Source organism: Epinephelus lanceolatus, chromosome 6 (assembly GCF_041903045.1).
Source record: "Epinephelus lanceolatus isolate andai-2023 chromosome 6, ASM4190304v1, whole genome shotgun sequence".
NCBI lineage: Eukaryota > Metazoa > Chordata > Actinopteri > Perciformes > Serranidae > Epinephelus > Epinephelus lanceolatus.
Window position 1 is genome coordinate 14,756,156 of NC_135739.1, and position 23,099 is coordinate 14,779,254.

The window sequence follows — 23,099 nt, forward strand, 5'->3', positions numbered from 1 at the left end:
GCTAGCAGCAGATGCATGATGATACTGTTGGCAGGTTAAGTCCAAAGAAAATAGTTCCTACATGAAACTGCTTACAGCAAGGTCTGTGGATTATCCATGATTTTTGGAAAGAAACATTGCTGCTGAGTTTATAAAATGTTTTTTTGGCTCTTTGAGCACCACAAGCCGAGTGCCACCTAGTTCCCTACATTCAAGAGAAGGCAGACATCTCTACGGCCGATATCTCAAACACTCAGCAACCCACACAAAATAATGTAGATTAATATGTAGCACAACAAGTAAGAGGAACACTATGCATTTTTTATTTTAGCATGAACTGTCCCTTTAAAAAATTACTTTGAGTTGCTGTCTGTCATCTTATTGATCAATCTTTCAGCTTTCCTTGACAGTCTTCAGTACTCAGCACTATAGATCCAGAGATTAGACACCAAGTCATATTAAAGCCATGTATAAACAGGAACCCTCTACAGTCAGACACACTGCAGCCTCCACACCTGCAGCTCAGCTCCAGAGAGCTTTTATCCGGGAAGGACAGGTCACCCAATGTTCCTCTCAGCCATGGCGACCTGCAAGTTATTGACCAATCAGCTGTGATTATGTTACTTACTGCCCAATCAGCCGTACTCATATTAGTTAATTAGACCAATCCCACTCCTCCAGGGCAGCAGGGGCCACCAGGTCCCACTCCAAATGGGCCCTTAATTACTGCACTGAAATTAAGTACCCGCTAAGCTGGTCCACATTAAGGACTTCTCCTTCTTCAAGATATTGATTTCATGGACAGCATATAAAAAATGAAAAAAGGAAGTGCTGAACTCATTCTTACTGTCATTTAAAAGGTGCAAATAAACTGTTACATGCATTCTTTGTGCTGATGTTAGGGACAGCCGTGACACATGATATGACAGACTGCGAAATGGAGCAGAAAATATTAGCTGATTGCCCATAACTGTCAGAGAATGGCTCGTGAGCACCCCGACACATGTTGGTCATTTTCATTACTGAACAAGATGTTCGATTTTCATGCTTTAGAGTTTTATCTGCTGAATATGGTTTATCACTGATCTACACGTTTCCTTATCTCCTTCTGAATTTTATTTGAGGGCATCAAAAAAAAGAAGAGAGCAACGGTAGGTGTCCTAAAAATAAAAAGACTGACACATTTCAACCCTTCAGCGCACGACACCAAGCCCTCAAAGCGTATGAACTACAATAGAAATGTGTTAGTAAAGTATTTAAAGATTAAAAGACATAGTCGGTGCCCTGAGGCGTTCAGTGAGCGCTGGGGTCCCCTCTAGACAAGGAAGGCGCTGAAGGAACAGAGAGGGACCCTGCAAGGACGGTGGTGAACACATATGGCGTGTGCGTGTCGCGCTGCCCTTCTGTCACTCGACAATAAAGCCAGTGTACATTATCATATCTATCGGCTGGTGTTAAAGAGATTGCTGCTCCGTCTCCCACGAGCCGCGGTGGAAAAGGCTCGACCATCGCAAATCCAATCAGCTCTCAGGGAAATGAAATGGAACACGGGTTACAGTTTGTTACCCGAAAAGACACAACCAGGTACAGCGGCAGGGGGGAAAGGTGATCTAGCATCTCATGGCCTGTGAAGTCTGAAATATATTGCGATTTGAACAGCTGACCTGCTTCTGTCTGGGAAATCTCATTCTCTGTGTCTCTGCATAATCTGAAGCAGGATCGCTGGTGGATGAGACTAAACACAGAAACCAAGGCTTTCATTATTCTGATATTATTCTAGGTGGTTGACACAGGATACATTCCTCTGCATGGCTACAACAGAGCTGTTAAAGGTCCAGTGTGTAGGATTTAGGAAGATATATCGGCAAAAATGGAATATGATATAATACGTATGTTTTCTTTGGTGTATATTAATCAATTCATTCATTCATTTTCCATGACCGCTTATCCTGTTGGGGGTTGCAGGGTAGTTGGAGCCTATCCCAGCTGATATTGGGTGAGAGGCAGGGTACACCCTGGACAGGTCACCAGACTATTACAGGGCTGACACATAGAGACAGACAAACAATTCACGCTCACATTCACACCTACGGACAATTTAGAGTCACCAATTAACCTGCATGTCTTTGGACTGTGGGAGGAAGCTGGAGTACCCAGAGAAAACCCACGCATGGGTGCATGTTCTTTAGTGTATAATGACCTTAAACTAAGAATCATTGTGATTTCATTACGTTAGAATGAGCAGTTTTTATCTACATAGGGAGTGGGTCCTCATCCACAGAGTCTGCCATGTTGCACTGCCATGTTTCTACAGTAGCCCAAAATGGACAAACTAGACACTAGCTCTAGACAGAGCCATTTGTGTTTTCACATCGACCATCTTAGTTAGCGGCCCCTCCACGACAAGAGTGGTGGAAAAACAGATTTTTTAAAAAGTGAAACCGCTTTACCAAGTGTTTTTACCAGTTTAAAAAAAACAAACTTGATGGGAGGAACTTTGATCCATGCTTACGAACATTTTTGAGACAAGAAATAGGCGATGTAGATGGTGAGCTGGAAGCCCGATTGTAGAAATAGTGGAACATTTTTTGGTACAAGCATTGTTGGGTTTTGTCCATATGCACACTTTTAGTATGGCTTCTACACATCATTTAATAAATGAGATCCCGGGTCCAGTTGTTTTGAAGAGGAGAAGGCCTCTGTGGATACTTCGGCTCACTGTAAAAACCTCTTCAACGTCTGGGTGTTGGGTTATCAATGAAAAACAGTGAGCACACATTAGCAGGTGCTGGGCTAAGGGCACATATGTGACAAGCCAAACTGTGTCGCAGAAACACTGATTTTTGGGGGGGATTTTTGCTTTTATTAAACTGGACAGTCTAAGTGTGAAAGAGGGAGAGAGGGAATGACATGCAGCAAAGGGCCGCAGGCTAGAATCAAACCTGCAACCACTGCGGCAGAGACATTGCCTTTGTATATGGGATGCCTGCCCTATTTACTAAGCCAGCGGTTCCCAACTGGTGAGTCATGGTCCAAAAGTGGATCGTTGGTCCATTCTGAATGGACCGCAAGTGACTCTGAAACGTGTCAAGTTTGTAAATAACAGACTTTATTTTTAAGTACAGTGAATTTCTGGCACAGAGCTTTTATTTTAAAGTGCTGTTTCCTACTGTGGAGTAAGTGACTAACAGACAGTGACTTAACAGAGACAGCGAACTAGCTCGATGACATGGCCAAACTCAAGTATGATGCTGAATGTATTAAACTGTGTGGACCTTGAACTGATGACTAAGGGACCCTGGAGCTGGACCAGTTGGGAACCACTGCACTATGCCACCAGGTACCCCAGAAACACAACGTGAAACTGCATGACTCATTGTTATTACCGGTTTCAATCACCTGGTCCGTTTGTTATGAAGAGGAGGAGACCTCTGTGGATAATTCGGTAAAAACCTCTCAAACAATAAACACTGAAGGAATTCTATCCGGTAGAAATTTTAGCTGGTTGCAATCTGCAATCCTCACCACTAGATGCCACTAAATCCCCTTAACTCATACACACTGTTCCTTTAAGTATGTATAGGTGTGAGATCTGTGAGCAGAATACTCTCATACTGTACTAATGAAAGGCAAATTTTCAGGGTGCAATCAGGGGAAAAAATCCCTTCCCATCTACTGTACCATCTCATGTATCACTGGGACTGAATCCAAGCAAAGTCTGGGTGAGACCATTGTTAGCTGTGATTTGACAATCCCACCCACATTTCAGGGAAAAAGCCTGTGTCATAGTTGTTGTCGCTTCCCTTTCAGAGACACTAATCTTTAGAAATTATCTGGGAAGTCAACATTCGCGGTTAATTAGCACCAGCAATCTGCAAGAAATCTTGTACTCTGCACACCCTTGTAATAGTAAATTTTCTATCCAATTATCTAATCATTTCAATCTAATCATCTCATCATGGGAAGCTCTTTATGGTATTATAGGGTAGTAACTGATGGTATTTGAGCCACACAACTCCGTATAGAGGCAAACTTAAACCGCTCTCACTTTGAAGAGTCACAGGGGCGATTTAAATTGCAGCTCGGGGTCATGCAAACTCTTTTTTATTCATTCAAATGAGAAACAAAGCTAAAAAAAATATGAGCTGGCACTGTCAGCACACACACACATACACACACAAACACACTTTGTATCCAGAACAGAGGAGGAAGGGATTAGCGACCAGCCGTCCAGAAGAAGACAATTACTAAAATTAAATGCCATCACGATAATTATTTGCAATTAACTGTGGTCTGACAAAGCCAGTGGTTACAATGTGCTTTTCCATTATAATAAGGAGTGTAAACAAAGACACACACAGGCTGCTGGTGGCAGGTCTACATGATAATCCTATGTGTCAGTCAGTGAGTCAGGAGAGACGGAAATATACATAGAAATTAAGACAGAGATGGAGACAGATGGAGATAAGGAGGCAGAGTGAAAGAAGCAGAGTCCAAACAAACAAACAAAGTTACAGAGAGTCGACCACAATGTCTCCTCCTCTTATCAGAGCAGGCTTCTTCTTAATGGGGCAAAATGCTGCAATCACAGAGCGGAGGCGGGGAAACACAACCATTCCAGTTGTCTTTATTACCTTGACTCAAGTACCAGCTATTCTCCTGGTGGCAGCAATGCATTCAACAAGCAGAAGGAAACAACAACATCACTGTGCCATGTAAATCAGGAACGCTCCCTTTGGACTGTCGCTAATAAATACAGACTGACGGCTTAAGAGGAGCCAACTATAAAATAAAGTTGTATGTGTGTTGTTACACATACAGATGGAGGATAATCCCACGTTCAGGTACACGGTGGAGACCTTCTTGACAGCCAAAGACAAAGTGCTCAATCACACAGATGCACTCTTGGTTGGTAACCAGTATTCCTGAACCATCTACACATGTCTGACTGCAAACCACGCTGCATTTCTTTTGTGGAGTGAAGTTCCTATAAAATAACACAGTGAGGTTATATTATAGCTTCTTCTATTTTGTACTCTCCAAGTTGCTGTCAAGTGCAGTGCTGACAAGACAATTTGCAGTTGGTCAACAACGCTAATTAGTTTGTCCAAGCTCTGCACAGATTTACTTTAAATCCACTCATGCAACCAATATATTAAAATCAACTGATTTTTGGTTTGAAATTCTGCTGTTAATAAAGGTGATGTGACCAAACCTTAAAGGATTACTTCACCCCAGGCCAAGTGACAATGTGTTCATCAATTTTCAACCCTATGTCAAGTTGAATTTTTGAAGTAAACTTTTTCTGGCATGCCTCTGGGGAGCACAGAATCCAAAAATGGAGAAAATTCTTGATGAATTGAAGTCAAAGGGCACCGTATATAAATATATCAGAACATCCATTTACAAACTCTCACACAACTTGCGCAGTTTAATCCAAGTGTCATTTATCCAGTCCATATGATTCGAGGTGGTAGACCAGCAGCTCCCATGTTCGGCAAGGTAAAACTATTATTTACTTGTCCATGTAGTCTTTGAAGAGATTATCGTTAAGTTAAATTTTTAGTTCACTTCCCTGCGGGAAAGGGCTGTCTGTTTGGGAAGGTCTGAGCATACGACTGGATAAATGAGACTTGGATTATTCTGCACAAGTTGTGTGCGAGTTTGTAAAAGGATATTTTAATAAAGTTTTGCTGTTGTAAAACTGGAACTCTAAGACTTCAATTTATCGGGAATTTTCTCTGTTTTCTCTGAAAAACTCAATGTAACACGAGGTGAGTAATTGATAAACAAATGGTAATTTGGTGGCATGAAGTATTCCTTTAATTCTTCTAAGTGCTTTTGAAATTGCAAAGTTGAGATAACACTGATACACTTTCATAATTCAGGATACCCAAGAAGTGCACCAGTAGGCTCCACCAGTCTGCGCTTTCAGAGTGTCTCTGATTCTTTGAATTGGATTGAATTTGTTGCAACGTCAGACGAACGGGAGGAACAAGAAAGCCTCCTGTTACTCTGACTTAAGACTGTTTGTACATTATTCCTTGGTGGTCACCTTCATGGTCGTGTAGGCACACTGGCCTAATTTAGTCCTTTGCTGTGTTGTACGATTGTAACTGTTTGTTAACAAGTGAATCCAGACACAAACAAATCGTGTACAGCTCCTTTTAAATTAGCTGAATTGACTGTATTAGTGTTACAATTGGATTTTATTTAGATATAACAGCCAGTGATGGTCCATCTACAACTAGGAGGCTGGCGGTTTTTCAAACTCAGCTGCTCCGACTTACGTTCTGAACGACCCGCCATGGGGAGAGGAGGATACATTAAGGAGTGGATAGTAGAGGGGAAGGAGAGAGGTGGACAGGACTGTCTGAAACCTGTGTTTATAAAGAGCAGTCCAGACATTTAGGAGCAGAGGACGGCTGTACTCTCACTGTTTTCTCTGCCCCACACAAACAAGTATTTCAGCTAGAGGCAATCACACAGAGGATCCCTCTACATACTGTTGTTGTGCTAAGGTTTTTATGTGTGTGTGTGTTTTGTGTGTTGGTGTGAGGGGTGTGTGTGTAGGTGGGGGGTGGGGGGGTATAGAGGATTCAGTGGCCATCCAGTGAAAACTGGTTAAAGCAATCGATTTTGGGATAAGGAGGAGACAACTAGCAGCAGCCAATAGAGAGGGAGCTAATGACACAATCAACACCTGCAGCCCTCGCTGAGCCTTTTCTTTATCCTTCCACCCATAACAACAGATGTGGATGAGTGACCCCCACCGCCAGGCTCCCTCTTCCTCCCCCAACATCTCCCTCCTCCCCCTCTTACAGCCCTGGTCTCATTCTGAAACTCCCCACCAACGCCATCCTACAGGAAACAGCCACAGAGGCACAGACAGGAGGGAAGAAAACCCCAGCGAGGTGCTGAGGAGGGGACAACGGGGGCGGGGCCGGAGTGGCAGCAGGGTCGGGGTCTTAGATTTGGCTGTTTAACACAAAAGAGGCTGGAATGCAAAGAGTTAATCCGTTCGGGGGTCTCTCTTCCGCAAACAAAGGGACAGGCCTCCAGACAAAGGTTGAGGGAGGGGGAGCGAAGGGTGAGGGATGAGGGAGGTTGGTGGCTTTCCTACCATCTGGAGCTTTTGTTTTGGGGGAGGCTGGAGGTTGGTGGGGGGTTTGCTGGGTGGCGTAGGGGTGGACAGGGGACTCCGCCCCCCCCCCCTTCCCTGAGCAGCCGACCCCCGGACCCCAACCCTGGCGAGTCTCCCTGTCCACGTGCTGCGTGGCCCAGACAGACGCCCCTTAGCTAGGTCATACTACACCGGAGCCCTGCCCCGCTCAGCCTGGCTAATCATCAGCCTACTCTCCAACTGCTCTCTGGCACACACACACACACACACACACACACACACACACGCACACACTAGGTCATCTCCCACACTCTGCTGAAATATATCAATACAGTCAGAACACACACCACGAGCGCTCAGCTTCCCTCTCTGTCTCCCACTCACACACACACACACACACACTGGGCCAGTCTCCTTGAGCCCTCTTATTGGTTCAGGCAGAGGCGAGAGCAAACTTACGCTGCGCTGTATGTTTGTGTATGTCACTCTGTCAGTATTACTGGTAGCTGTCCAATTGAGAGCTGTCAGGTTGAGAGAAGCCAGGCTCTTTAAGGACCATTATGAACCGTGTCAACAGGCTGCACAATTACAACACACACTGGGGCCAGAGAGGATGAATGAATGAAGCCGCATGTCCGGGTTTATTACACAGGGCCGGCCGGGGGGCTTTGGGGATGAGCAGGATAGCATGAATGACAAACAAAGCGGGCCCTGTCAAACCTCTTATCCTGGCTCTCTTTGCCTCTCGTGCTGCCTTGCCGAGGATTCAGCCTCTCAACCTCCCTGCCTGTTTGCCTGCTTGATTCTTTGTCTGCATCCTTTCCAGCTGCCCGGCTTCCTCCTCGCTGCCTGTCTGCTCCCCTCTTTGCGTTTAATGTTGGATTTTCTAGCTCTTGGCCTGACAACAGGAAAGGGGGGAATCCTACATTTGGGTGTTCCCACTCCTTGTAATTCAGACATTGAAGAAAAAAAGAAACAGCGTACGTGTCAGGCCCTGAGCCCACTGACCCTGTTCTTCCAGCCAGATAGAAAACACTGTCCTCTATTTATCTAGCATTAAGAGATCTGACAGATTTGTTTAAAGACGCAGAAAGAAAAGAGGAACAGCCCACGTCAGTGCCTTGTTCTGTTAAATGGAGCATTGGGTTTAAAAGGTCTCAAGATCTTGACGATGGAATTGAGGTTTTCAAACTGAGGGGAGGCGTTACAGGACAGACATGCGGCAAAGATACTGCATGAGGTGAAAGGGAGAGGTTATTCTAAAAAAAAGGGAAGTTAGTAATCATAGTTTGACCCCCTGATTTGACCCACTCACCAACACGGTTAGCAGCTGCAGTTGTGACACGCAGCTCATGGAGGCATTTAATGCCTACCATATACAAGAAGACTTTAAAAAGTCTTTGCAACTAAATGCTGAAACCCTCTAACATCCAAACACAATCTAAGTTTTTGGTTACACACTATAAAATTATGCAAAGACTGGGGATCTTACAGGGTCACTATTTGCAAAACCATAGATTCCTTTTGAGATAATTTCCCATCCTGCTCCTGGTGGAAAATATTACACCAAACTCCCTTTCAGAAATATGATATATTAACAATTCTTTATGTGTCTGCAAAAACAAATAACTCTTGAAACACAAGATAAAAGGCGTTATATGTCGACAGTATCCTTGTTGATTAAGTATCAATGTAATCGAAAAAGATAAACTGTATTTGCGTACAACAACTACTTCAACTCACTACCAGCCATTGTTGGTTAGCTGTGTTATTTTAGTGGGAAGAAACTGTGGAAATAAGAGGCAAAACCAATTCAATAATTAAGATTTCTCACTAAAATAAGTGCGGGTTGGTGCATTAGATACAAGCCGAACTAAACGAGGACTCCACACGACACAACTCCACCATTTTCTCCTCCTTTTCCACAGTCTGAAAGAACCGAGACTTGTTCATGTGCACCTCCTCAGAGTCCCCTCCATGTTAACTGTCTACCCAATTTGCTACTTCCCAGAGTGCAGCTATTGGTTTTTGACAATGGTCACATCCTTGAACTTTGGTATTTGCATGAGCCAGGACTAAAAACTTTCAATAATATTAAACGTGACTGATTCTGTCAGAATGTCAAGACGAAACATACTAAAAAACAAACAAGACAAAGATAACAGTGTCCGAAAAGGAGTAGGTAGAAGTAAAACTCATCTGTCCCTACCCCTTTCTTACATTTCCTTTTAACTCATATATTATTTCAACAAATTCCCAAATTTATTTACAACTAATATACAACTATCCCCAGTCTATTTACCACCCAGTTAAATAATTTATAAATTCAGTTTATTCGCAGTCCAAGAACCACCAAATGTTACAAATAAATATGTACCCTTAACACAATCTTTGCTTGTCTATACATCTGCCCAAAATATCTTTTTTGTATAGTTTTTAAAACTGATTTATATTTGTGCTTTGTTTCAGCTCATCACGCAGCCAATTCCACACGTCCACCCCAAACACTGAAACACACAGACTCTTCTCAGTTTTACAACCCTGCTCCCTGTCACAAAACGTGTGTTAAATCAAATGATCGGGATCATGGGAGTGCACACCAACTAAGGTAAAACCCTAATGATTTTATTTCAATTTGGGAAATTTGTCAGAAACTGTGAAATTGCTTGATAAGTTGGCGTACAGCCAGCATGTTACTTTAAGACCCCTCAAAACTGGATGTCCATTTAAGAGTCATAACTCAGTCACATCTGACTACATGACACGATACACATATCTGTAGATTCAGTGCAACTTACACTTTCCGAATATATAATTGTCTCTGATGTCAATTACAAACAGACAGTCATACATTTCCTTATAAATCATAGAAAGGACGCCTTTTAACTCCAGAACCTGCCTGAGAATCAACAAGTCTTCAATCTCTCCAGTATCAAAGTAATCCAGTGATAGCTGTCTGTTCATCCATTAGCACACTGCAATCAGGAACCACGAAAAGCTAATTCAGTGTACTTTCAAAGGTGCCGATTTGCCAAAATGTTTAAAAAATACAGACCGGTTGAGTTAAGAGAACCTAAATTTAACAGCTACGACACAATACAACTTATTAGGTAAAGACTACCTCACATTTTTAATACATTACACAACTGATTACTTATAATAAGTGAGTAAAAATAACAGAACACTCCAGCTGAAAACTGACAGTGCAAACCACTGTACCACCTTGCCACTAGGGGATTAAACTGATCAGCTGTCGGCTTTTTTAATTGACCAAGTGACCACACCATGCTCGACTGATTAGTTTGTGTCTTCTGAGAAACAGCGACCCAAGAGTGTTGGGAATGTTTGAACGCAGCTCATCACTCTCCACAAATGACACTGACTTTGGCCTTGCTGCATGGAGGCTGACAATGTTGAAGTGCAGTTGTTACTGTTAACAAATAGGTAGAGCAGATACAATTTACCAGTGTTGCATAGACTAAAACACAGTGTCTTAAATTATAACCCACAGCTCAATGAATCCATGGCAGCATTCTACTTCCTGTTTACATCCCAAAGCATCATGGGAACTGTACATGCAAAACTTGGGGGGTGAAGGAGGCAGCCGTTGTCTCCTTTTTGTCTGAGGGGGGCGTTCACAGTGTCAGACGTGGACCTAAAGGCAATCTGTCTCTGATTTTGACTTTGATTGAATAGTGCATACTTGGATGTGAGGTTTTGAAAAAAAAGAACACACAACAGTTCCGCTTAAATAACAGAGCGTGCAAGTTAGCTCACTTGTCAATCACAGGGACGGAAAGATAACAGCACTTAAACATGTGTGAGATGATGCACTTAGCATTCCCTGCAATTACTGTCCCTCTCCACCCCTGCAAATTCTTTCAGACCATCAAGAGTACTTCCACAGTATGAATGTGAGCTGTTGAAATAACGTGTGTGTGTGTGTGTGTGTGTGTGTGTGTGGTCAAGAGACAGAAGAAGCAAGAGGATAAACGTATACGTACCACCACCATGAGTGTAAAAATCCAGGAGGTTCCCCAAGTGTGATGTTCTTCTCCCATCGGATCTGAGAGGAAGAGAGAATAGAGGAATGGAGGGGAGAAGACAGAGGAGGGGAAATGAAAGATTAGACATCGCTGCATGTTTTATGCATAATGTAATCATTTCGCTCAACTGTCCTCCCAACTTTAGACAGACAGAGCGATAGCCGGACAGAGAAATAGGCCAACGGGCAGCGCGGTGAAGTGCAGTGCAGCGCGGCGTTTGTGGATAAGAAACTGTGACTGTCTTGAAGCAGCGGCCCTCTCCACTGCCCTCACAAACCAGCAGAGCTCCTGCCTGTATCTGGACACCGAGATAAGATCCGGTGGGAGATAGCACGCCCGCTGCCTGCTTCACACTACTAACATGACTCCGCGCACCAAACACACATTCACATAGTCATACACACACGATTCACCAGAGTCTGAGGACAGTGCGACAGCAGCAAGATTTGTCTTTGTTTTCTTTATATACATATGGAAAATTAGATCCAAGCTTCGGATTTCTATTAAAGTGTCTATTCTATAGATTTCCCCAGTGCAGTTTATAGTGATGTGATGTGCCATATGTGGGTTGGGCCTGTTGATTTAATGCTGCTAAAGAGCTGAGTGCTGCACTGTGCAGGAGAGCATAGAGTGGCAAAGTCCTCTCGGGGACAGAAGTGTATTGTGTGTATACTATAAATATGAGTGTGTGTGTCTGTGTGTGTGTTTGTCTGTGTGTGCTCCTCAGTGAAGAGGAACAGAGGCTAATTGAGGCAGGAGAGTCCAGGTGATAGCGCTCTCATTAGATGAGCAGGTGTGTGTGTGTGTGCCTTACCTACGAGGATAAAAGTCCCTTATCTACTGAAACAATTCTGTGTATTTTTCTGTGTGTGTGTGTGTGTGTGTGATTGAGAGAAAGAGACTGTAAGGTACATAGGTGTTGAGGTCGAGAGATCTCAAGGCATTGCACAGGAAACATCTTCACACCTTAAACAACACATACATCGGATTTTGAAAAAAAAAGAAAAACACAGCAAATAAATAAAACAACAGCAAACTGAGAAACACATTCACCAGCTTGTCGACACATACGCAGCATAAAGAAAAACTCTTCAGCAGAAAATGAATCATAAACTATTTTGATATTCGATCTGTAGTTTTTAGAGACTTTTCAAGTACATATATCAAACATTTTATGGTTTCTGCTCCTCAGATGTGAGGATTTAATGTTTTTCTTTGTCATTTATATTAATAAACTGCATTTTTTTGGTTTTAGATTAATACAAATAAAATAAAACAAGCTATTAGAATGAATTACCTTGTTTTTTAAAATTATTTTCTCTTGTTTTAAAGACAAAATTATTGATTGATTAACCAAGATTAAAAGGTAAATGAATCAAAAATGAAAATAATCATTATTTGCATCAATAGTCCACTTACTAGCTTTTTCCAGGCCTCAGCTTTCAACCACTTCTCTTAAATATAAATAAACAAAATTATAAAAACAACCTCTTGTCATATTTACTGAAACTATCTCTATGTTTACACAGCACTGGATGAGACAGATGCTTCTAATGGCCTTACTGCACTTGAATGAAAACAACTAATCAGAGCTGAGGAGTCTCTAACGCAGCTGTCAATCATGTTGATCAAACTGTCAAACTAGGTGTGCCAATAAAATATGAATCAAGATTCTGCTCTGCATTGCCTTTTACTCACCTCCAATGTTTTTAGAAACATATTTTAGTGTACTGTTTAACTGTAAAATGATAAAGCTGGTTCAGCTGGTGGGCGGTGCTTGGCACTTGGCTCAACTGTATCCAACATGGCGGCGTGGGTCACAAAATTTCTCATTTCACAGCTAAACAGTACACTGAAATAGGTTTCTGAAAACATTTAAGGTGAGAAATAGGCAATGTTATAACAGAATCTTGATTTAGATTTGATCAGCGATGCCTAGTTTGACAGTTTGACCTCAGTACACAAGAAGTGATTGACATGATGCATCAGAGACTCCTCAGCTCTGATTGGTTGTTTTCTGTGAGCCGCAGTAGATTCTAGCAAATGCCATTAGAAGAAAACGATTGGGAGGAGGGACATGATTTTTTCACAGATCATCCGTCTCATGTTCTCCTGTGTGGATGTAGAGACAGTCTCAACAAATATGACAAAAAGTTATGTTGATGAAAGTTACTAACAACAGCTTTAGCAGGGTGTCTACAGATGTAACTAAGTTAAATGTAAGACTTTTTAAGACCTTTTTAATACCACCTTATATGAAACTTAAGACCAGACCTGCAATAGAAATACACATTATATAGATACGTGCGTGAGACACACAAGTCTAAGTACTTTTCTCATGTAAATACAGTGATGTCAGTTCAACATGGACAGTAAGGAAAGATGACAACAATTGGGTGAGTTTAAGTTTACTGGGTTTAATGTAAAGAGAAAACAAAATCTCATCACTGTCATAAATGCTATTTATTATTGCAATTCTTTGGTCTGTCCAATGATTGTAAACAGTCACTGGGTCTGTCAGGCTGGAGACATTTTCGCGATTATGTGACCAAAAATATTTAAGACCCATCAAATCTGAATTTAAGACAATTTAAGACTTTTTAAGGCCTTATATTAAGAAAACTTAAGACATTTTAAGACTTTTTAAAGGACCTGTAGACAGCCTGCTTAGGTCAAGGGTTTACTTTCAAATTTAGTTCTGCTGTGCTGCATACAATTTGCAGCATGTTTTACATCTTGTAATTATGTATCTCTCAGTTTGCTTGCATTTTATTTATTTGCAGCAATTCATTTTTCTTCAAATGGTGAAGAAATTTCTTCAGTGGTTGTGTTTTCTGAAGTTGCAGTGCACTCAGTGCTCTAGGCCACTCTAGTGAGAAGACACAAGCAGAAGAACAGGGAGGAAACAAGGAGGCACTAAAAAGTGGGGAGGGTTGTAAAGAGGAACGGAAGAAAAAAGGCTGATGATCAAAGTATAAAAGAAAGAGAAACAGGCAGAAAATCAAAGTGTGGAGAGGGTGATCAGGTTTTGTGTTCTTCAAGAAACATCTGGAGGACACTGAACGTGTGATTGAACACTGAGTGATGAAGATGAGTGTAACAAATCATGTCTGTTTGCAACCTTCCCTCAAATACTCGGGAGAAATCCCTCAACACTTAAAGTTTACTGCTGGAGCTGCACGAAGGGGAAAAGGTTTAAGGTCAAGCTGCTGTGTTTGCTGGGATATGTACCCATTACTGTCAGTCTAATCCAAGTACACTGGGTCTGACCATATAAGACAACTGAACACAAATGATGCTGTGGTTGAAATAAACAAAATCATTAAGCAATACACTGTTGCAGGCGCTACATTTGAGACAACTGGCGTCAAATTGACTTAGCAGTCTTTGCGTGCATGCCTCGTGGACATGGATTGTTTGTGTGCCTCTGCGTGTATGTTGTTTTAATCCATATCTGTGTAGATGTTGTTTTAATTTCTGTTTGAGGCCATTTAAATGTGTGTGTGTGTGGGTCTGTGTGCGCCTCCGGTTGCCTGCGACCCAAAACTTCACCCCTTTCCAGCAGCTAACCAATAACACTCAATCTCTGGGAGAAGATTCACCCACAAGGGCTCTGGAATGAGCGAGGCTCTCTGCAGCCCGACCACTTGATCTCTATGTGCTGCTCCCCCCATCGCTGCTTCATATTTTAGACATCCGCTGGTGGTTGTTGGCAGCTGGGCCGTCCTGCCCGCCCCGCTGCCAGCCTGCCTGCACGCTATACGCTAAGGCAACCAATTTCTGTCTGATTGCGTCTCACTGATACATCCACATCCCAGCGACAGTGATTTTAGAATCTGGTCTTTTTGAGATTTTTTTCTTTATTTTTTCAAAACCTTTTCAACAAAACTGGAAAAGACATACTGTTTTTAAGAATATAAAGCAGTGTTTCATCATCTGATTTGACAGTGACAGTTCTTTTTACAGTTTACAGGCATAAAATAAATGGTTGTGGTTAAAAGCATTTATAGACAAATCTCACGGAAGCTCTATCAACATCAACTCTCAAGGTGTAGCCCATTAAAGAAATACTTTGACATTTTAGAAACACGCTCATTTGCTTTTTTTTGCTGAGAATTAAATGAGAAAATTAACATCACTCTCATGTCTGTATGGTAAATATGGAGCCCAGTGATAGCCAACTTACAGCCTGTGATGAGTGTCTGGTGGCCCGCTGACCATTTTCTAATTCACAATGAAAATAATTATTCACAGTGGGAATTTTTTCATACTTTGAATGTAAATAAAATGCCAGAGTGCATAAAAACATCAAAATAGAGCTTGTTTATGTAAATACTTTAAAAAATGCAGACAAAATGCCAGGGGAGGATCCTCCCGACACCCCAGCAGAGGTCTGGGCTTGGCCCCTAATGTCCTTAAATCTCAGAAACGCCCCTGCGTACACCTGATTATGCGGGGCTACTGCAACTGGATTTGCCTCACTTATTCATTTTGTCTGTTAAACATTATAATGTTTGTTTATTAACTGGCCCCTGGTCTCCTGTCATTCTGTAAAAGAGGTCCCCAGGCATAGCAAGATGAGTGTCAGGCCCCCAGGAAAGCAGCTCAGCCTTGCTTCCAGTTTTTCCCAGTGGCCACTCACTGCGTTGCAGAGAGAAAAATCCCCGGCAGCCCAAAAAAATTTTTTCCCGTAGACCACCACTGTAAAAGAGATGTCTGTAAAACTTTTAGCAGGACACCTCAAATTGCAAACAAGGTCAATTACGACTCTTTCTATTATGAATTTTTGATCCATGGAGATTTCTTATTTGTAAAAGGTTCCTCAAATTAAGAAAAGGGATTTAAAAATCTGTCTTTGGGCCGGAGCAAGAAGTAGCAGACGGGGCCAGCAGGAGAAACAAAACCTGCAAGCTAGAAGCTTTTTCTGGCGCCAAGCAAGCAGTTCCACTGGACTGAATAGGCGCCATCTTGGGGTCTAGTATCTAGTTATTATTATACATCTGTGGTTGAGTAGCCGAGTGGCTTAGCTTAGCATAACGACTGGAGACAGGGTCTAGATGCCTGGCAGAAACAGACCAAGACATCACCCCTGTAAAACCACAACTTCTTGTCTTTACACTTAATAATATATTAGAAAGTACTTGTTACAAAGCCAGACTAGCTGTTTCCCCTGTTTCCAGTCTTAATGCTAAGCTAAGCTAACTGGCTGCTAGTTGTCGGTGAAGCTTCTCAGTCATTCACGTCATGGTAATCTTAAGAGCTATATTGTTGGCAACTAGACATACTTGAGTTTCTTGAAGACGTTCCGCCTGTCATCCAAGAGGCTTCTTCGGTTCAGAGAACTTAAGCTCAGAGAGGCGAAATGTCTCAGAGAAACTCAAGCAAGTCCAGCTGCCTGGCTGCTAGTTGTAGCTTCATATTTACAGAGTGGTATCAATCTTCTCATCTAACTCTCAGCAACAAAGGGAATAAGTGCATTTCCAAAACTGTCTTTACTCACTTCAGTCCTCAGTATAACGTTAAAGGCTCAGTATGTAGGATTTAGTGGCATCTAGTAGTGAGGCTGCAGATTGCAACTAACTGAAACTTCTCCCACGTGCCAAGTGTGTTGGAGAACTACAATGGCCGACAAGAAAAGTGAATGGCCCTATCTAGAGCCAGTGTTTGATGTATCCATTCTGGGCTACTGCCAATATTTCCCCCTTAATCTGAAACACTGGACCTTTAATATTTACAAAATTGCTATAAAATCAATTTCAACCTTAAAATCAACTCTTCTAGTTCATCAAAGCCTGTTGCTAGATGATGAGCTGAGCTGCTTGTTGCTCACTCCTCTCTCTTGCACCTGGGTGTGCAGCGTGCATGTGTGAGTTTATGCAGGTGCAACAGTATCTCTATGTGACTCTACACTGAGCTCACCTGATGAAATGACAGATAAACGCTGTCAGTATTAAAGTTGAATGATATAGACCTGCCTTTGCTTGCCAGTAAAGCCCTCTCAGTGTTGGGGAGTGTATTAAGTGGAGCTGAATAAAGCCAGCCGGGGCAGGAGAGGTGTTGTACAGGAGACTGCCTGGACACGGGACCATTAGCAGGAAGGATGTCCATTAAGGAAGAGGATGCAACACATTAGAGACCTTACCTCTTCAACAGTTCAGGGGCATAATATGAGACTAATAAGTCGAGCGGACCTGGGACACACGGTTAGAGTTGGAATGGTTTCAAATATTAAAGGTGCGCTTGAATTAACTTAGCAGGGACTGGCTTGGCTTCTTAAATGTCATAGCAGAAAAGCCAGCAACAACACATGCTCACAATGTGTCAAACCGCTCTAATTATACAATGTTTATGATTACAAATTAGAGCTAATAATGAAGGGCGGGTAATCATATTAAGTAGCCCAACTGATGCCATGTTTACATTGTCCCAAATTAATAAACCCTCAAAAAAACATGACTGTTGTTCAGCAGCTGTAAAAAAACAGTCTTGGCTCATTAATGTATTATTTTGTCACAGTTTTCAGTGTCCAGAGCTCAGCTTTTAGAAAGACTGCTCAACAGCTGCTTGAAGCCTTATAATGTGAATCCCATTCCTGGTCATACAATAGAGGGGGAATCACGCTCAGGCTTAAGAAACAGGAAGTCTGAAAGAACGTCTTACCTCTGACAGGAAGGTCTGTGCTGATTTCTGTGCGCCGACATGCAGCAAATACTCGTACACATATAAAGCTAACCTGGAAAACAAAGACAGAGAGAGAAGTCAGTGCTGGGGATCTTTTACCGTCCTTAAACCTCCTTCAAAAAGCAGCACATTTGAACGATTATTTCAAAATTAAAAAAACAAGGTCATGCTCTCTCCTCATCCTGGTTTGTATAACACTTGTTTCATTCCAAGTAGCCCATCAATGTGCGTCCAACAAATGCGCACAATTGGCAGAAAATCATCACAGTGTCGTTTTAGATGGAGCTTGGATAAACAAGATTTCACAGCATGGAGATCATATACACTGTGGAGGGGTTGTAAATGTGTGATGTAAAGCTCTGCAGCTCCGAGCTAAAGAGCCTCTGTGGCACTCAGCCATATCCCTGTGGTTTTAGGAACTCTGCTGTTGAGGCACAGAGGCTGAAAACAAGACAGTGCAGACGCTGAGAGAAACACGTTCAGAGGCGACTTCGTGCAGGCGCACCAGAAGTGATGCGCTTATGTCACTCAGCCAGAGTGATATGGGGGAGAAATTAATTCATTTAAGATTTGTGTTGTTTTTGTTTTGTTGTTTTTTTTGTTTTGTCTGTATATCACTGCTTTTTGTTTTGTCTTCTCAATGCTTCATCTGTATGTGCATGACTCAGATGTTTGCTTTTGATATAATGAATATTGACAGTTTAAAATAAAGAGAGGGGGGAGAGACCATAACGATGGAGCTGCGGCAAAGAGTTTGGCGGAAGCTATGGCCAACAAGCGTCCAAGAAAAGTTTCTGGGGTTGATGCTCTGCATTTAGAGGAAGGATGAGCCCAGCATATTTTTAAAAGTCTTTACAATGTGAGCGCCACCTATTTACGCTACGCTCTTAACGCCAGCAGCATGACAAGGCGCTGAGCTTCTATTCTGCACTGAGCTCTGCATGTCTGTTTTTTTTTTTGTTTTCTGAGTGCTGAGAGTTGAAAAATGTTCAACTTTGGGTAAAATGCTTCACTCCTCACTGTCACTTTTTACCCACCTGTCCAAGCACAGTAGAAAAGGGGCAGGACAAACTGAACAAAGATCAGCCATCATATCTTACATGTGGAAGTGCTGAACACCAACAACAATGGAATAGACTTATGTCAGCATACTGTATATATGGTACTAATATATGTTTCCTCTCATGAACCCATGCAAACCGGGGGGTCCGTAATTTCTCCCTACATGCTTCAGGCTTCCCTTTATCCAGAGTAAGTACTCTACATTGTGCGAACATCTTTACTTCCATGAAAATTCTGTATCATAGCAACAAGACGCATCCAAAGCATCTTCCAAAAAAAAAAAAAAAACCACTCTCAAGCGCTTTCAGCTGGACAATTGACCCTTCGGTAAGTCCCGCCCCTGGACGCAGACTGGCCAATCATAATGTAGCATCACGCTGGCTCAGACCAGGCTCCAACAACAACACAGCTGTGCTCCATTGACTCTAATGCAGTCGTTTCAGATTTCCTTCATTTTCAGGCTGGTTTTGTGGATTTGGAGCTAAATGTTGTGCCTGGGGCACGTCGTGTATTAATGATACTCGTTACCTGGAGAGGTTGGAAAAAGATATACGTTTCTTCCCTGTTCCAAAACCAAAATCAAACCCTGAAAAGTGTAGGGTTAGCCAGCTAGCTACTGAAGATATAGCCTAATGAATGTATACACATGTTGCTTTTGCTTTTTAATGATTATAACAGTGAAAAAAAGACCGACCCTGCTGTACAGGAACCAGTGAAGGGAAGCAGGGAAACTTTGCTGATATTTAACCAGCTCTGTGTCATCACAGTGTGCGCAGAAGAACGAGATCCCTGCCCTCCAAGGAACACAGGAGTGAAGCCAAACACTGTTCATCTGCACACACTGTGATGCCACACAGCTAGTTGAATATCAGCAAAGTTTCCCTTTATACTCATCATCTTCTGTGGTGATCAGCAGTGATGTGGTGGTTCACTTTTACACTGTGATCTGTAGCCTATAGTTCGGCTTTAGCTTCTAACTATCTTTGTCTTTTTAACCTGTTGTTGCTGCTGAGTCAGTTTGACATCCTGGATATATCCTTCAAACACAGACTGTAGACCCCTCTGTCTGCTTCTCTCTGGAATCACTGTTTCAATTTTCCAAAAATGTTTCAGTTTCAGGCTAACTGTTTCCCCTTGTTTTCTGTCTTTGTGCTAAGCTAAGCTAATCATCTCCTGGCTGTGCATGCAGATATGAGAGTGGTGTCAATCTATTTAGCTAACTGACTGTTTTTAACTGAAAAAGGAAAAAGTTGGAAAGTTGAAGAAGTCACTGTGGGCTGCTCTAAATCTGATCAACTAAAATCAAACCATCTCTATGTAACAGAGTGTGACTTTGGTGGGACCAGATCATTGCTCTATTTCTCAACAGCTGACTCATCCTTATTACTCGTCACTGTCTTTGCCTTTGTTTGCTAACGCTCATCGCTGAAAGAGAAGAAGAGATCCAGGAAGCAGCAGCTGGGCCAGACTCAAACCTCAACTAAGGAACAACTTAATAACATCAGTGTTGTCTTCCTCTGCATCTCAGATATTCAGTATTTTTCTGAGCATGAAGCTGCAGAAAGACGCACATGGACCTCTCTCTTGGACAAAATCAACCTTTACTCCCTCAGCAGCACAAAGAATCAACTCAGTATTTTTACTACAATGCAGAAGTCTAAACAGACATCACAACCTGCAATCATCTGTATGCCATCGTCTCCAGGTGTGACACAGACTAGCGGGGAGCTGCTGAGCTTTTGTGTGCGGTGGGCGACTGTTTTTATGCTGATCACATGCATCAAGGCCGGAGCAGACACAGAGTTATGATGTTTGGGTTGATGCTGGATGATACTGAATGAATCAATAATGAGCCGGGCCAGAGTTGAGCAACCTGATTCTTTATCACCTCAAAGATATCACTGAATTTCACTGCAATGTCTTGACAACAATCTGCTAAAAGAAAATTATCTGCTACAGCTGGTCCAAACCAGTTTCAACTAGCATTAGACACTAGATGCTATCGCCTCTTCTATTTCTCACTCTTACATCAGATACAACTGTATCAACACCCTTTTCAGATACGTAGTGTAAACACGCTGTTAGGAAAAAAGGATTTATGGTTCAACAGAGTTTTTCATTAGAGTGTTTCTGTGTTTGTTGGGTGGATGTGGTGATGGAGGGGTGGTCAGTGTTTCCTTTAAGAGGTGTCACTACTAAAGGCCCGCTCACAGATTGCATGTGCAGAGAAGGATTGTGGGAAGGGTGAGTCACAAGACAGAGCAAACTGCCTGTAGTAAATGTTTAATATTGATCTGGAATGGAGTGACTGTCCTGGTATGGTTAAGTGAAACTGATCAGTGTTGTGTTTAGGAACAAGTCTATCATGTTTAATTATGTGAAAAATAAAAAACTGTAAGAGAAAAAAAAGTACATTTACAAAGAATATTATCATCATTAAATTGTTTATATTATTATAATATTAATATTATAATAAAATTATTAATAACGTAATATTAATATTAGAATTTATCAAGCTTTTCATAATAAATGCTAAAAAAAAGAAAAATATATATTATCCATAATGGTTTAAAAGAGCACTGTCCATTTTGTCAATATCTGCCATAGCCTTGATTGATGTTTAATTTTAGTGTGTTTTTGGGGAAATATTACCTAAGTGTAAATCATTTTTAGAAATTTATTTAATTCTTTATTCATTTATTTATTTATTTGTTTACGAAAATTGATGATTTTTTTCAGATGTGCCTTCAGGAAAGCTGCTGGACTCGAAATCAGTTTTGGTGTAGTTGCCACTCTTTTTTTTTTGCCTTGTCCCAATTTATGTTTTTGTTGCTGTGACTGGCTAGTACTTGTTGTATTGTTGCATTGGGGTTGGATGCAAGTAGGGTTATGGCAAAGAGGACATGGTTAGGGGTTATTGCTAGCCGGTCAAAGCACAGCTGGGCAGGACTAATCAAAACACTCTTGGGGGAAAAAAATTACAGTGGCCACACGGGGTATTGCAACTTTTGGGATCATCACAGGGGGCACATTGTTTCAAGTGATATTGTTCTCATTTGCAGTTTTAGAAAAAGGACTGGCTGTAAAAAAAATTTTTTTTTTTTTGAACATTACAAACCCTCCATAATCAATCATCTTATTATCAGAGTTTCCATTCGGTCTATTAACATTTGGAAAGTCTACCAGAGCCATATGATGAAATTATTTTGTTTATTCATGTGTGAGGGGTACCAACAGGAGGTCACCCAGCTCCACCAGTGGAAGTCATGGGGCATTTTCAGAAACTTTTTCATAGCTCTAAGAAGCTCCCATTTTGTTGTGTCTGCACTGAAAGAACTAGAAATGATCGTAGTGATCCTTATAACGCCTTTTTTTTTGGCTCCTATAGCTTGTTTGCAATCATGTAACTCTTATGACATGTAAAATTTAGATGGAAGGCAGGAAGTGATTGATCCATACACTGTGTGAATTGGATATAGAAGAAACTGACTACATAATAGGGCTGGATTAACCTGCACGCAGCAGGTATTGTCAGAAAATTGAAACTCATGTTGGCCTTAAGTTTTTTAAGTCTCTCCTTTACATTCTCCGAATTTTGGGCTTTAAAGTGGCCTTTGTTTTTTCCCAGTTTTTCCCAACAACCATAAACAGCGCAAATCATAGGCATGTGTGCAGTGTTGGAAGCCTTTGCTTCTATTTGCCTGCCCTCCATCTGGACAGCGCACCAATGTCTAACGTCATATGCAAAGAAGCTATTTCAGAGTAGGTACTCTCTCAGCACATGAAGAACCATGAGTGACATTGATTGGTCTAACACAGCCAGTGCAGCACCGGCAACCGCCAGTTTTTAAAACTTGTTTACCATGTAAAGAACAGAGAACGCAAAACCTGATCAACAGCTAGCAAGGGGAAAAAATGGAAGAAAACATGGACAAATGGACCGACAGTGAAGTCCAGGCTTCACAGAGCAACAGTGGAAATACAGTGCAAACCAACCACTTGCCAGCTAATAGTACGGGACTTCAGTGTCCCATTGACGATGTGAATGCAGACAGAAAAAAAGCCTGAAGGTATGACATTCTAGGGGGGAGCTCCCCTGAAGGAGGTTCCTCCCAAAAACTGTTTGGTCTGAAAACACCAGTGGACACCCCTGCTTTCAACCCTGCTCGGCAGAAGGACTAAAGGGTGTGTGCTCTATGGGCCAAAAA

The 23,099-nt window shown here is 41.9% G+C and overlaps 1 protein-coding gene across 2 annotated transcripts in view; it reads right to left on the reverse strand.

The window, feature by feature from the left end:
* ssbp4 (single stranded DNA binding protein 4) overlaps positions 1–23,099 on the reverse strand; it is a 117,263-nt gene that overhangs the window by 86,085 nt on the left and 8,079 nt on the right. For both annotated transcript variants that reach the window (XM_033621777.2, XM_033621776.2), the window contains exons 2-3: positions 17,809–17,881; positions 11,107–11,168 (exon numbers count right to left, since the gene is read on the reverse strand). In XM_033621777.2, the coding sequence (XP_033477668.1) occupies positions 11,107–11,168; positions 17,809–17,881 (135 nt within the window). The remainder of the gene's footprint in view (positions 1–11,106; positions 11,169–17,808; positions 17,882–23,099) is intronic.